General features: G+C 41.8%; 1 protein-coding gene across 1 annotated transcript in view; it reads left to right on the top strand.

Annotated features, from left to right (window-relative positions):
• The window catches only part of ptprt (protein tyrosine phosphatase receptor type T), a 430,905-nt gene that overhangs the window by 237,161 nt on the left and 179,292 nt on the right, over positions 1–14,452 (top strand). Inside the window, exons 13-15 of the mRNA XM_028575011.1 lie at positions 1,149–1,350; positions 7,111–7,213; positions 11,018–11,294. Coding sequence (XP_028430812.1) covers positions 1,149–1,350; positions 7,111–7,213; positions 11,018–11,294 — 582 coding nt within the window. The remainder of the gene's footprint in view (positions 1–1,148; positions 1,351–7,110; positions 7,214–11,017; positions 11,295–14,452) is intronic.

Raw genomic sequence — 14,452 nt, forward strand, 5'->3', positions numbered from 1 at the left:
AACTTAGCTTGACGGAGATGTCTGCATCAAGGGTCTCACGTTCGTTTCAACACAAGCTAGCAAGAGTACACAACAGACAACTTCCGGGTAGACTACTTCAAAATAAAAGCACTTCCTGTGACGGTTCGCAGTAAAACTAAATTACTGTTAAATAAGGTTGTGTACTTTTTCACATATCAGCTGTAAATCAAGTAGGCTACTGTAAATAATGTAAATAGTGAGTTTTAATCGCACTACAATTGACCATTTCCTTTAGACTGTTTAAAACTAAACAACATGAATTTCTTTTTCAAAGTGCTTTAAACAAACATTTTACAACAATGCCGTACTTCAATACAACTGTAAGGTAGGCCTACTTTTAATTGAGTATTTTTATTTTCTCCTACTTGCCTATTGTACGTTTTACTTATCTATTTTTATAGCTTTAGTTACTTTGCATATCCATATTAATTATGCAAATAGTATGAATAATCTATGGTGTATTAAAGTGGATAAAGAGGAGACTTTATTGATCCAGTGATGAAATTCACAAGCTCGCTGCCAAGTCAAACTTCTGCTGGTATTTTGGCGAAAGTAACTCAAAAGTAATGCAAAAGTAGTGTAACGCATTACAATTCAGAGACAGTAATATTGTAATATAACTAATTACTCTCAAATGACAGTAACTAGTAATCTATAATGTATTACATTTTGGAAGTAACTTGCCCAACACTGTGTGTGTGTGTGTATGTATGTATATATATATATATATATATATATATATATATATATATATATATATATATATTTTTATGGGTACAAGTCCACCTGAAATGATTAGCTGATGAAACTTAGTTGGTTGACAGGACTGTTTGGATCGTTTCCAGTTTTCAAAATGTGAGGATTTTTCTGCACTGATTACCTCTACTTGTAATACTTTAAGTATATTTTCCTAATGATACTTGCATACATGTACTTGAAAGTGCTGTAGGTAGGATTGTGAAGATCCAGGACAACCAAAGAATTTGAACATTTGGACAACTTCTCAGTCCCCCCTCAGAAGGGAGAATGAATGCGTGTGCATGAGCAGAGATTGAGACACAGTTAGGACACCCCCACCACTGATAAACAACAGTAAAGCTGAAAGGTGTAACACTGTCTGCCTCCAGATCACCTACAAGGCCCTGAGCTCGTTGGACCCGAGCGCTGATCTGACAACCCAGAGGGGACGGGTGTTCAAGCTGAGGAACGAGACCCATCACCTGTTCGTAGGTCTGTACCCAGGGACCACCTACTTCTTCACCCTCAAAGCCTCCACCAACAAGGGCTTCGGCCCGCCCGTCACCACCCGCATCACCACCAAGATAGCAGGTAAACATCATCTGTGATATTTTGATCTGACATTATTCCATAAAAAAAAAAAGTGGTATTTGTGTGTGTGTGTGTGTGTGTGTGTGTGTGTGTGTGTGTGTGTGTGTGTGTGTGTGTGTGTGATTGTCGCGTCATTTCTGTTGACATTTTGTCTGATCTTCGCTCTCAAACCACACAAAGACATCGTGGCACACTCAAGCTTATTATAACAATAATAGCAGGTGAAGAACAGGACACTGACGGCTTGTTTGTTGGCCAGGCGGTGCGTCGGCATGTCAGTCAGATTCTCTGTGAATGTGTCTGTCTGTGTCTTTGTCTGTGTCTTTGTTTGTCTGTCCGGGTGACCGTTTTCATATCTATCTGATTTCTTTCCCTCCATTCGTAACCCTTTGTTTATGTCACCCGCCTCGGTCCATAGAAAATGTCAATGGCACCACATAAAAAAAGAAAGGAAAGCAATTAACTTTTGTGGCAAGAACTGTGAAAATGACCTCATCATGTTTATTCTGGATCAACAGGACTTCTCTGTGATTATACCCACTGTTTTGTGAAGGGTGTTTCTTTGTTGTTTAAATGACAGAATGACAAAAAAAAAAAAAAAAAAAAAAAAAACTTCACTTTTTCTTTCTTTGTATGCCTCTCATTGCCCTTTATTTCTCTGGCTCACCCTTTCGGTCTCTCTCCAGCTTTTCCTAACTCTGTCTCTGTCTCTGTTGTTTCCTCTTTCAGTGTCTCAACCGCTTTCTCCCCTACTCTCTTTTCTTTCCTCTGTCTCTTCCTACCTTTGCTCTCACTTTTTAACCTATTAATACCTAACCTAATGGCATATCTGATTGTCGATGCCCTTCACAGGATGTTGTTATTTCTATCTCCTCCTCACTGAGGTAGTTGTGACCTTTAGCTTTAAGTTTCTTTTCATCAGTATATCTGCGGAGACACTTGCTGTAGCTCTGAGCCAGCCAAAAGTACTAGCTCATACAATCCCAAGTCCAACTTTATGTTGAAGACACACTGAGGGCCTGTTGCACTGTGGTTCCATCATTGAGAGAAGCAAGGTTTTTTTTTTTTTGGGGTGAGGGGGCAAATCACAAGTTCTGTGTCACCTAGAGCTTAACAGTCTGGTTCAGGAAGTGAAAATCCCATTCATTTTCTCCATAAGGATTTTGATTATTAGCCATAATGTCTAAACCATCCAAGGTAGACCGACCATGAGCTGTGAAATTGTAAAACTGTAGAAGCCACAAATCCGTATGAAATTAACCTTATTTTAAGAAAAACACGTTTTATTTGCAATGTCATGTAGGAGTACTACACTTCCTACAATCCTAAGCCTGACATTGATGTCTTTGATTGAAGGAACTCGCTTTTACCATGGGAACGTTTAACGCAGCCGCAAACAGCTAGGGAGCTGCTACCACTGAAGTCTCTGATCGTTTTTGAAGGTCTCCGTCTCGTCTCGGAATCGACCGCATTTTTACTCGGTCTTGTGTCCGTCTCAGATGAAGAGGACTCAGGATTTTATTTCAAGACCACAACTGCAGGGATTTCACTAAATTGCCTGCGCATTGTCTGATTTAGGCCTATTTGTTAAAACTTGCAAATGCAAACAATACCTTCACTTATATCTAATTGGAAATTTGTTACCGTAAAACCCCCTCTCCCTGCCCCCTTTACACGCACTCCCAATAAAGTGAACGCGGGAGACAGTAGAAGAAGCTCTGGCTGCCTAACACAAATATGGTCTTGACTTTGTCTCGCCTTGCCTTGGTCTTGGTCTTGACTCGGTCTCAACCCCTCAAAGTCTTGGTCTTGTCTCTGTCTCGATACACTCTGGTCTTGGTGATGAATTGGTCTCGGTTTAGGTGGTCTCGACTACAACACTGCAATCTTGTACCTTTTGCCTTTTTCATCAAAACGCCCTTTTGCGCCCAATCGACTGTTTTAGGGTCTACGATTCATCTCGTAGCTGGATTGATTCAATATCTCTAGGTTTAAAAGTCTTTATATAAGGATTTTTTTTGGAAACCTCAATGGAGATATTGAATGGGAAAAAAAATCACTTCTCGGACCAGAGCCTTTTAAAAAGTAGGCGGTCAGCGCCGGTCACCATTGAGAACTTGCAATGGATGAAGTAATGATCTGTGTCTATGGTGAATTGTCTGCACATATTCAGGATGAATTCACAAATGGCGGTGGCTTGTAGAGGTGACAAACTTGCCCACAGGACCAACATTTATCTGCTCAGTTCCCCCCCACATACAGTGTACGTGATAGTCACTACCACTATGTGGAGAGACTTATTCCAAAATGTTGAACAATGCAAAAAGAGAACATCAAGATAGTGAAATTCAAAGCAAGATTATAAATACAAAACATCATGTTTCTTCAATATGTTCAGATTAAAAAATGTTATTTCAGGTTTTACCAACTTTTTATTACATATAAAAACTTCAGAAAATGTTTCCCCCTGGGTAAGCCAAAGAGTTCTGATCATTTCAATGTTTATTAATATCAATACACAGATGATCACTGTCACTTATCCATATATCCACCGTCATATGAAGCAGCGATAATGGCGTCCATCTTTAAGCTCCTACCCAACACACATCTTTTCAAATTTGTACACTTACACAGTGTTTCCCCCAGTGCTTTTCAAGCCTAAATTGCCCCCCACCAGGCCTAAGTCACTGGGAATAATTTTGTGATGTATTTTTGAAATACGTTTTTAAACTAGTTACAGTGGGGCGGCTCGGTTGGAAACATAGATATAGGCATATTTTCGAATCTCCAGTTCGACTTAAAGGTACTGACTTAAAGGTACAATATGTAACATTTCTGCTTTAAAATGTCTAAAAATGACCATACCTATGTTATATATTTTTATGAGTTGTGTTCTTACACTATCCCAAATGTTTCCACATTTTGTGCTTTAGCTGCTGGCTACTGTTAGCTTGCTGGCTCACTAGCTAACTGGTCAGCTACAAATTCAATTAAATTCAATTGAATTTTATTTATAGTATCAAATCATAACATAGGTTATCTCGAGACACTTTACAGATAGAGTAGGTCTAAACCACACTCTATAATTTACAAAGCCCCAACAATTCCAACAATTACAGTAATTCCCTCAAGAGCAAGCAGTGCGACAGTGGCGAGGAAAAACTCCCTCTTGGGAAGAAACCTCGGACAGACCCAGGCTCTTGGTAGGCGGTGTCTGACGGGCCGGTTGGGAGTGTGATGAACAATAGTCAAATAAAAATCTAATCAAGAAAAACGTAATTATGTTGGGGAAACTGCAGCTATTTTATTACAATAACATGAATAAACGTAACCTGAATACACTTGAATGGGTAAACTCGTCCGTGAACTGATGCATTCTAACCGGCAGCGAAGGTGTTTAACACCAAAAACTCCCATAATTCCATGCAACTTCCCAACGTCATCAAAAATCCAGTTTTACCGTCCATTGTTTTGGTTGAGAGACCCCTAGCGGCAGAAAGTTACATATTTACGTTTATAGTAGAGCCCTATGGAATCAGTCTTATTTCTTTTTTAAATTCTTAATTTCCCGATTCCCTTCATGATTGTGTTATCACAGAAACTATTGGCCTCTACATTAATGCTGCCATCAACACCGCGCTAAACCATTTTCCCTGCCTACACACATTCAGTCCTTGAATCTGCTCGGTGCCACAGCAATTGGCCACATACAGTATTTGAGATTAAACACATACTGCACGTATATTTAACCCCGAGTTGTGTTGTCCCGGTGACCCGAAGGACAACACAAGGGCACCTTAGTGCTTTTTTGTACAGCATTTTGTTCAGCTTAAGCTGTGTTTAAATGTGCTCTATAAATAAACTGTACTTACTTACTTTACAAGAGACAGGGTTTAGAGAGCAATTCTCAACAAAGTAAACGGAAGTACATAACACCTTGTGGTGTCCTTCGGGTCACTGGGACCCGAAGGACACCACAAGGGTTAATCCAATAATGGTTCCCAAAGTGTTTTAATTTAACCCAAATAGGATGCCTTCTTCTCTCCACTGAGTCCTGGCAGTGTTAAGTGCCGATTGAACCGCAGCCGACTACAGTCTAAATGTGTCATCGCCGTGTTATTAGTGTCGTCCCATCTGTCAGCACCTACACTGATTCTAGCATGACCTTTTCCACAGGGCCTCCATTCCTCCATCTCCCTTACAAATCCAAGAGGGGGAAAAAAAACACATGGCACTTCTAGACATAACAGAGATGTCTCCCTCCAAATGTCACGCCATCCCCAATCTTCATTAACTTATTCAGGGGCCATTTCAATGAAATGATGCAGACAGATAGAAATGGTTGCACATAGAAAGGGGAGGTTGGACTGTTAATAACCTAAATGCCACAACAATCAGGGGGAACGTGTTGATGTTTTACTCAGACAAGCACTTCAGTGTGAGGGCATGACAAATGTGAAATTAAAAAGTTGACTGTCTGTGGAGTGAATCATACATCCATCTTTTTGTTGCTCTTAACAGCCCCGGTTAAAATCACTGCTGTCAAGACATGACATACTATATTGTCAAAACACAACAACAAAGAAATCTCAGCCTGGGTGCATTTGATTTGTTTTTAAAGCTCTACATGATATATTTGCCTCTGCTTGTATTACAGTAATAACTTGAGTGGCATGTAGATGGGTGTGTTTGGTGTTTTAAAGCCCCCAAAGTCTCAAATCTCTTGTGAAAACATACCTACACTCAATTGTTTTGATGCTGTCATCAAAACTATGAATGAACAGATATGGAATTATGTACTTAACAAAAAAGTGTGAAATAACTGAAAACATGTCTTATATGTTAGATTCCTCAAAGTAGCCACCCTTTGCTTTTTTTTGATAACTCTGCAAACCCTTGGTGTTCTCTCAATGAGCTTCATGAGGTAGTCACCTGAAATGGTTTTCACTTCACAGGTGTGCTTTGTCAGGGTTAATTAGTGGAAGTTTTTTCCTTATTAATAAAAAAGCAAAGGGTGGCTACTTTGAAGAATCTAAAATATAAGACATGTTTTCAGTTCTTTCACACTTTTTTGTTAAGTACATAATTCCATATCTGTTCATTCATAGTTTTGATGCCTTCAGTGAGAATCTACAATGTAAATAGTCATGAAAATAAAAAGGAAACGCATTGAATGAGAAGGTGTGTCCAAACTTTTGGCCTGTACTGTATATACACAGGTATGTGTGTGTATATAGGGTAAGGCTTAAGGTTAGGGTTAGGTGCCTTGAAGTCGAGGTCGGGGACATAAAACACCATCGAGCGTAGATGGGAATAGGTCCTTCCTTGATTTTGCATTAACTCAAAGGATTGAGGTATTGTTTGCCTTGACATGTACACACATTTCCAAAGTAAACCAACATGAAAAAAAATATGTGTTGAATAATGAGAATGACGTTCTGAAAACATGTCCTAAATCTGGTATCCCTTTCTCCCCTTTGCATTTGCCCTTTAAGCATATTGTTTATTTTCAGACCTTGAAACTCATTTTGGTTGTCACACGTTTTGTTCTGTCTGTTCACACTACACAGGAAAATAAGGGAGGAACGGTAATACAGCAGAGCGTGTACTTCTGCTAGAGTAATGCAGTTATTTCTATTATGCTGGACAATACACTGACTTCCTGGAAGTGCCATCATTACGTGAATGGTACCCTGTTTCAAATGTCAGTTTCTGCAACTTCATTTTCTTTCTTTCTTTCTTTCTTTGTTTTACCACCAGCCCCCATGATGCCAGAGTACGAATCTGAGGCTCCGCTGAACGAGACGGAGACCACCATAACTATCCTGCTAAAGCCCGCCCAGTCACGTGGCGCGCCTATCAGGTAATGTCTTATCTCTGTTTTATAGTTCTATGTTGTACTCCTGGCTCTTTTCCTTCTATCTCTTCTTTCTTTTCCTTTCTTCATCTCTGTTTTCCTACCCAGTTACAGTTACTCCCGAATCCTCCTCTCTTCCCCTCTTCTCTCCTTGTCTCCTCTCCTTTCCTCTCCTTTCTCCTCTCCATGTCTCCTCTACTCTCGTTTCATCTCCTCTTCTCTCGTTTCATTTCCTCTCCTCTCATTTTGTTTCCTCTTCTCTCGTTTCCTCTCCTCCTCTCCTCTCCTCTCTTTCCATCCACTTTCCTCTCCTCTCGTCTTCCTTGAGGGTTTCTTTGAAAGCCATTAAAGTCACTCACACATAAAGGCCCAATTTGTATGCAAAGGACCTCAGAGAACTGGACGTTTTTTTTATAACAGCTTGTTGGCATAAAAAAAGATTTTAGGGACAGGGATTGGAACTGATTTCCCATAATGCACAGGCAAACATGCAATCATGGTCATATAAACACATATGTGGCATACAGTGGCACCCAAAAGCACAATAACAGACATGGATACTTGCATGCACGCTTCACAGTGCATCCATCGACTCTGGAAACTTTGTGTGCAGTAATTTAATAAATATCCACCAATGGAAGATGATAAGAGTCAAACCCTCTTCCTGCAGTAGTGGTAGGGAAGAGCAGCAGGTTGTCATTGTTCATGAGGGTTTCTGTCTTTATAGGAAGTCAAATCTGAAAACAAGAGGAAGGAAATGATATAAAGATGCACACTGTCGCCAGCCCACAGCACTCACTGCCTTTGTTTTAAAAAGGACAAACAGCTACTCTATTCCTTTTCAGATTTTTTTCAGCCAGCGCGTTTTTTTTAATTAAAAGTTCACTTTGAACATGTGATCCCATCCATTTCATTTGCGTAGGGGAGAACATAATTCTGCCATTGCCTTTAGGGAAATACAGCTTTGACAAGGGTGTGTGGAGAATATATATATATCACTTCAATTTGGAATTGGGGGGGAAATGGATTTGAGAAATGTGAGCGCGGGTCAGTGGTTTAGTGTTCATTTCTGTAAATCCCATACCACACCTCGCCATGTATCACCCACGCACGGCAAAAACATCTCGTTGAATTAGGCTGCCATCCAATCACTAACATCTTTATGAGCAAACACGTTAAGGGGCTTATCGCGGGCTGATAAGCCCCTTGACGTGTTTGCTCATTATGTGTGTTTTGTGCAAGTATCACACGTTTTAAGTGCCAACAGATGTACGCGGGGTAGCAGGGAAAAGGCTTCTGTTGGTTAATGTGCACGCTAATGTTTCTGCAGGAATTGTGTTTTGTTTTTTTTCTTTTTTTTTTTTCTTGTTTCTGAGGAGATCAGAGCATCTCGAGTTCAGGAGCTTAGATGAGGATTGTTTACCAAAATGGCTGTGCTAAGATGAGCAGCTGTTGTGCTCGAGACACACACGCGACATGAATACACGCATCGGCATGCACGCTCGGGTGCATACACATAACTGCACTGTCCTCCTTGGTTACTAGCAGCTGTGTAGAGGAGGGGTGGGGGTGGTGCTTGATCACGGAAGGCTTGCGTCATGTGGACGCGGCGACAGTGTTGTTGTCATTACTTAGAATTCCTCACGGGGGCGACAGAGACTACGCAGTGTTGCTTTAAAGTCTGAAATCTGAGCTTAATGTCAGAAATCTGAGTTGGTTTTTTTAAAGTCAGGATTCTGAGTTTTAAGTCAAAATTCAGACTTTTTCTCAGCATCCTAACTTTAAACTCAACTCAAATACATTTTTCACACGTGGCTTTAATCCTCTTCCATACGAATGCATATGCACACACGTACAAAAACACACACGCGCCTCCACTCACGAGCACTTACGACACCACTTCCTCCCAGATGAAAACCGATACATGCATAAACTCATAAACTTACAGATATAAATATGTTTGCGCACGCACAAAATGTAACGTAGTAATTGGGATTCGGAGAAACATGCACGCGACCAGACTGGCACACATGGTAATATTCACATGCCAGAGGAATTTCTAACGATAACAACGCATTCACTGGTCCCTAACCCAAAACGTCATTCTAACTTTAAGCCGCCACGCCAAATCAAACAGTCCATTTTTCAAAAACGTCCCAACTTTTCAAATATGCTCACTTGACAGAATGTTCATTTGCAAAAGAAATGTCCCACACTTTCTAAATTGTGCTCATTTTCCAAGATGACACTGAAGGTATAAAACTCAAAGTTTTCTCCACAAAGAGAGAAGTGCAATACCACTTAGGCATATGGAGACACTGGGACACCCACAGGGACACCTGTAAGACCAAATGCATACACACACACACACACACACACACACACACACACACACACACACACACTTACACTTACACTTGAAAACACACACAATTCCCTAGTTGCCCCTTGTACTCGGCCTCTGCTTCATCCGCTGTGCAGCCACGGAAAGCCATTAGTTTGAAATGGATATTTCACCAGAAAGGCAGAAACAGCAGAGAGTGAGAGAGAGAGAGAGAGAGAGAGAGAGGGACTCGTCTTTGGTCATCAGCAATTATCTTTTATGAAAGCTGCCAAACGGGAGCTGGGGATAATTGGCCCCGGCCCCCTTCACAGAAACATACATTTCCCTAATTGCGTATAATTGTAAAGTGAGTTCTTGGCGTGGAGGACGGAGGTAATTGCGGAGGGCCGCTGCGTTTGTCCCGACCGCTAAAGGAGCCCTCAGCCATTCATGAAGCCTCTCCGAGTGGAACGGAAACACACACACACATGCAAAAGTCCACACACACACACAAAGTAGTATTAAGTATATAAACAGACCACTACACACCTGTTAGAACACACACACACACACACACACACACACACACACACACACACAAGCACACCTGCTAGATGACATACTGAATACGCACATACACACCTGCTAAAGTGCACATACACACTAAAACAGACACAGGGCCGAGAGAGACACATCTGGACTTATTAACGTGTATAACAACACAGACGTAAAGGAGGATGTAACCCTACATCACACACACACACACACACACACACACACACACACACACACACACATATGCACGCACACACACATGCACAAACATGCTCGCGCACACATATGCGCACACATACTTCTTACTTTGAATTCGTACTTTGGTGCTGAGTCAGCACAAGAGATATTCTGCCAACTACTTTGTTAGAAAGTTAGCTGGAGCTGGCTTCCAAAGTAAATCTAACCATTTGGGGGGGAAAAAATAGTGACCCTTGGAACACATTTCTCTCCTTTTTTTCTATCAAAGGATAGATGGCATTTCCCTGCAATTCTTTTTTATAGACCTGAGCCGCCTTCTGCTAATGCTTTTATTGCGAAAATGGATATATAAAGCAATCTGCTAATTAAAGAGTTTTAATGCTAGTGATTGAATAACAGGGATATGTATAATAGTCGGGTCAAACAAATCAGTGTTTTAGCTGAATTAGGATAAATTCCCCTTTCACAGTGTTCAAATGACAGTGAACTCCAAACCTCCTGTAGCGGGAGAGATGTGTGCTATTCGACCAAAGGAGATACAATATTTTTTTTTATAAACAACATCCCTACCCACATAGAAATGACAAATTGACAGAGAAACTAACTGAATGTCTCCTTAACTACAGTGACTGATTGCTTTACTCTCCAGCAGTACATATTTTCTTCTTTTGTCACTTTTTTTCTTTAAAAAAAAAAAATACAGTATAAATTAACCTTTGTGTGTGTGTTTCCAGCTCCTACCAGCTCGTGGTGAAGGAGGAGCGCAAGTCCAAGACCCGCCGCGCCGCCTCTGAAGCCCCTGAGTGTTTCTCCGCCCCCGTCAGCTTCCGCAACGCCTCCGTCTTGGACTCCCCCTACTACATCGCCGCCGAACTGCCGCCTTCCAGCCTCACCATCGTACAGCCGTTCACGGTGGGAGACAACAAGAGCTACGGAGGTTTCTGGAATCGTCCTCTGTCGCCGGCCAAGAGCTACAGCATCTACTACCAGGCCATGAGCAGAGCCAACGGGGTGAGTCTCGAGACTCCAAAAGTACCTATTACTCAGGGCGCGACTTGTGAAGGGGGATGTTTTTTGACCATGCACAACAAAACATAACCTGCAAGAACGAAATCCACCCTTTCGACACCGTGGACATAGCCATGCCAGAACACTTATTTATGAACTTCAATATTCCGTGGAAAACAATCTCAAAATGACATAGCACAACATGGTGTCACCATAAAACTCGGCGAAAAACAAAAGACTTTCACCCAGGAAACGCTCGTTCGTTCCTCGGGAGGGTTTTAATCCAAGTCTGATCTTTTTCCTAAACTTAACGAGTCATTTTTGTGGGGTTTTTAATCCTTTTTTCTCATGTCAAATAAGTGGAAACAAAAAGAGATATTGAGGATTTCCTTATTCCCTTCTATCCTCTATGCAAAAGATGCTGTGTGATATTACCAGGACTGTCTCATTTTCTTCCTATGAACAAAAACCTTGGACTATATGGAAAAAAGAAAATGCTCCATCCACTTTTAAATTCTACATATAGGGGCTTTAAAACTCTTTGGCAGAAAGGGAAAACCTGGAAACACTATTTAAACCAACAGGTAACTTTAAAAGACAACACCACCAAATCACTATAAAAATCACAACATCTTGATAGGAACATGTTGCCGTTATTTTGTCACTTATTGGGAGCAGTAGGCTAGTTGGAGCCGGTTAACCTCCAGGATCTGTGCTAAGCTAGGCTAGGCTAGCGGTGGGGGCGTCAGACAGAGTTAGGACACGCGCGGGGATGAGAAGGGTATGTACGGACTTATCGAACTCTGGGGGACACGGTGAAGGAGCTAAAGTCCCAATAAGTCGGCGTGTTCCTTTTAAAGCCTCTGAACACCCACACAGGTGATTTCAGTTATTCTGGCCGATTAGACTCTGCTCAGGTTAAAGGTGGGCCGGAGCTCAGATGGGAATTTGTTAGGTCACAAATATTTCCTACCAGGAAATATTAACAGGAGCAACAGAGCTAACACGAGCCTCAGGAAGATGTTAATTAATCAGTCTACACACACCCACGCAGTCCTGGGAAGAGGTCTAATCAGCCAGATTAACTGAAAACCCCTGTGTGGGTGTTCAGGGCCTGAGACTACCAAGTACATTTAGCCACGCCCTAATCAGTGATGTCACAGCGACTGAACGTTCTGACCAAGCATCAGTGATTGAGATGAGGTTAGACAGAGTGGTGCAGTGGCATCTTGATTTAATAAATAAAAACTCTCCCTGGGAATCTTCACTCCCAGAATCCATCAGTTTGCGTCCCCGTTTTGCCTGGCAATTATACCGTTGGCAAATATAACAACACCCCCGGCCCACCACCCCCCACACTTCTCATAAGTCATTCACAACTTGAACTTGGCTTTTTAATTTCCATAATACTCTAAACTCCTGTGAGGGTTGTTTTAATTTTCCAGTGCCGTAACCACGGTAACTCGGTTTGGTGAGCAGGGACGGGCAAGCTGGCTGATGCCGTGATGTAATATCCTCCTCCAGAAGGCAAATTTCCCACAATGCACTCACACAGAGGGAGACTATGTGCATGTGGGTGTGAGTGGGGATTCTTGCATGATTGAACAACACGTGCGTGTGACCACATAAGTATGCGTTTCAAAGAGTGTGTGTGTGTGTGTGTGTGTGTGTGTGTGTGTGTGTGTGTGTGTGTGCGTGCGTGCGTGCGTGCGCTTGTGCTTGTGCTTGTGCTTGCCAGTTGTGGGTGTTCATGTGCAGACCCTAAATCCGGTCACATAAGAATACCTTATTTGATTGGATCTCAGTCAATCCAATCAGTGTGCGGTTTGTTTGGGTCATGGATTGAAGCATTGTCGGGGGTTGTTGGCAAAAAGTAAATAGAAAAAACGAGTGCAGCCACTGAAACCCAGATGATTTGATAAAGTAGTCAGGCATTAAAAAATAGCCTCTCATTCACATTCAAATTAATTCATGAATTTCTGCCAATAAATATACACTTTTTTGCGCATGTCGCTATCCATCCCAAAGAGAAACTTTTTCATGTTTTACTTCCCAGCTATTCCCGCATTACCAGACCTTCCTCCGCAGCGCTGTGGAGGAAATTTAAAGCAATACGCCACCGTTTGTTGAAATAGGGCTTATCACAGTCTACCCTGGCTGTAGGTAGGTGGGCCAACGCATTTTTTGTCTCAGTGCAAGTAATGAGGTTGTTTTTTTTGCCTTTTGTTGGCTCACTTTTACTCACAACATGCTAACCGGCAACATAGGATTCCATTCACTACGCTAAGCTAATTAGCGGCGGCGCTGCCGGTGTTGCACCGGACTAAAACAATGCATGCAGAAAAAATGCGTTGGCCCACCTATCTACAGCTAGGGGAGACCGTGATGAGCCTTATTTCAACAAACGGTGGCGTATCCCTTTAAGGCCCAACATTTAGATTTTGAGATTTTAGACTTTTTAAGACCCCGCGGAAACCCCGTTAATGAGAGCAAGTTGCCCGACTACAAGAATGACCACCAAAGATGCTGTCATTTCTCTGCTGAGGACAGCTCCTCCGATCCTCCCAGCTGTGTCTTTTCCCGCTCATCTCACAAGGAAATCAAATGCCGGGGTCGGACACACACACCTAGCCGCCCTTGGAGCTGCTGGACTTTCAGTGCCTTCCTCGAGCGGCTGTTTGTTGACAACATACTGTGACAGCAAAGGTCTGGCATTAGTGCTTTTTGTTCGGTTTAGAAAGCTGCGCTGGCTACTGAAAGAAATTACTCTGAACACACTGCCGAGCCACTTCTCCGCTACAGCTGTAACAATTCAAAATTTCCCCATGCAATTAATTGCCACAGAAATAATTGCGATGAACACGATAATTGTCTCAGTCAAATAAAACAAATATGTATTCATGTATTACTTTGAAATGAATCCCGTCATAAAACATTGCATTGTTTGCTTACACAAACATAAAATCAACAGTTAATGGTGCGTTCTTTTTGTCTTGTAATCGCGACTAGTAGCTTGAGTGTGACGTCACATCCATGTCGAAAAACGAGTAACCGCGGGTTGTTGCGTTCTTTTTGCCACACAATACTACGAGTCGGAGAAAAGATGGATTTTTGTAACATTTTTAGTAACATTTAGGATTCTGTTCACCCAGTTATTGACA

This window comes from Perca flavescens, chromosome 4 (assembly GCF_004354835.1).
Source record: "Perca flavescens isolate YP-PL-M2 chromosome 4, PFLA_1.0, whole genome shotgun sequence".
Lineage (NCBI taxonomy): Eukaryota > Metazoa > Chordata > Actinopteri > Perciformes > Percidae > Perca > Perca flavescens.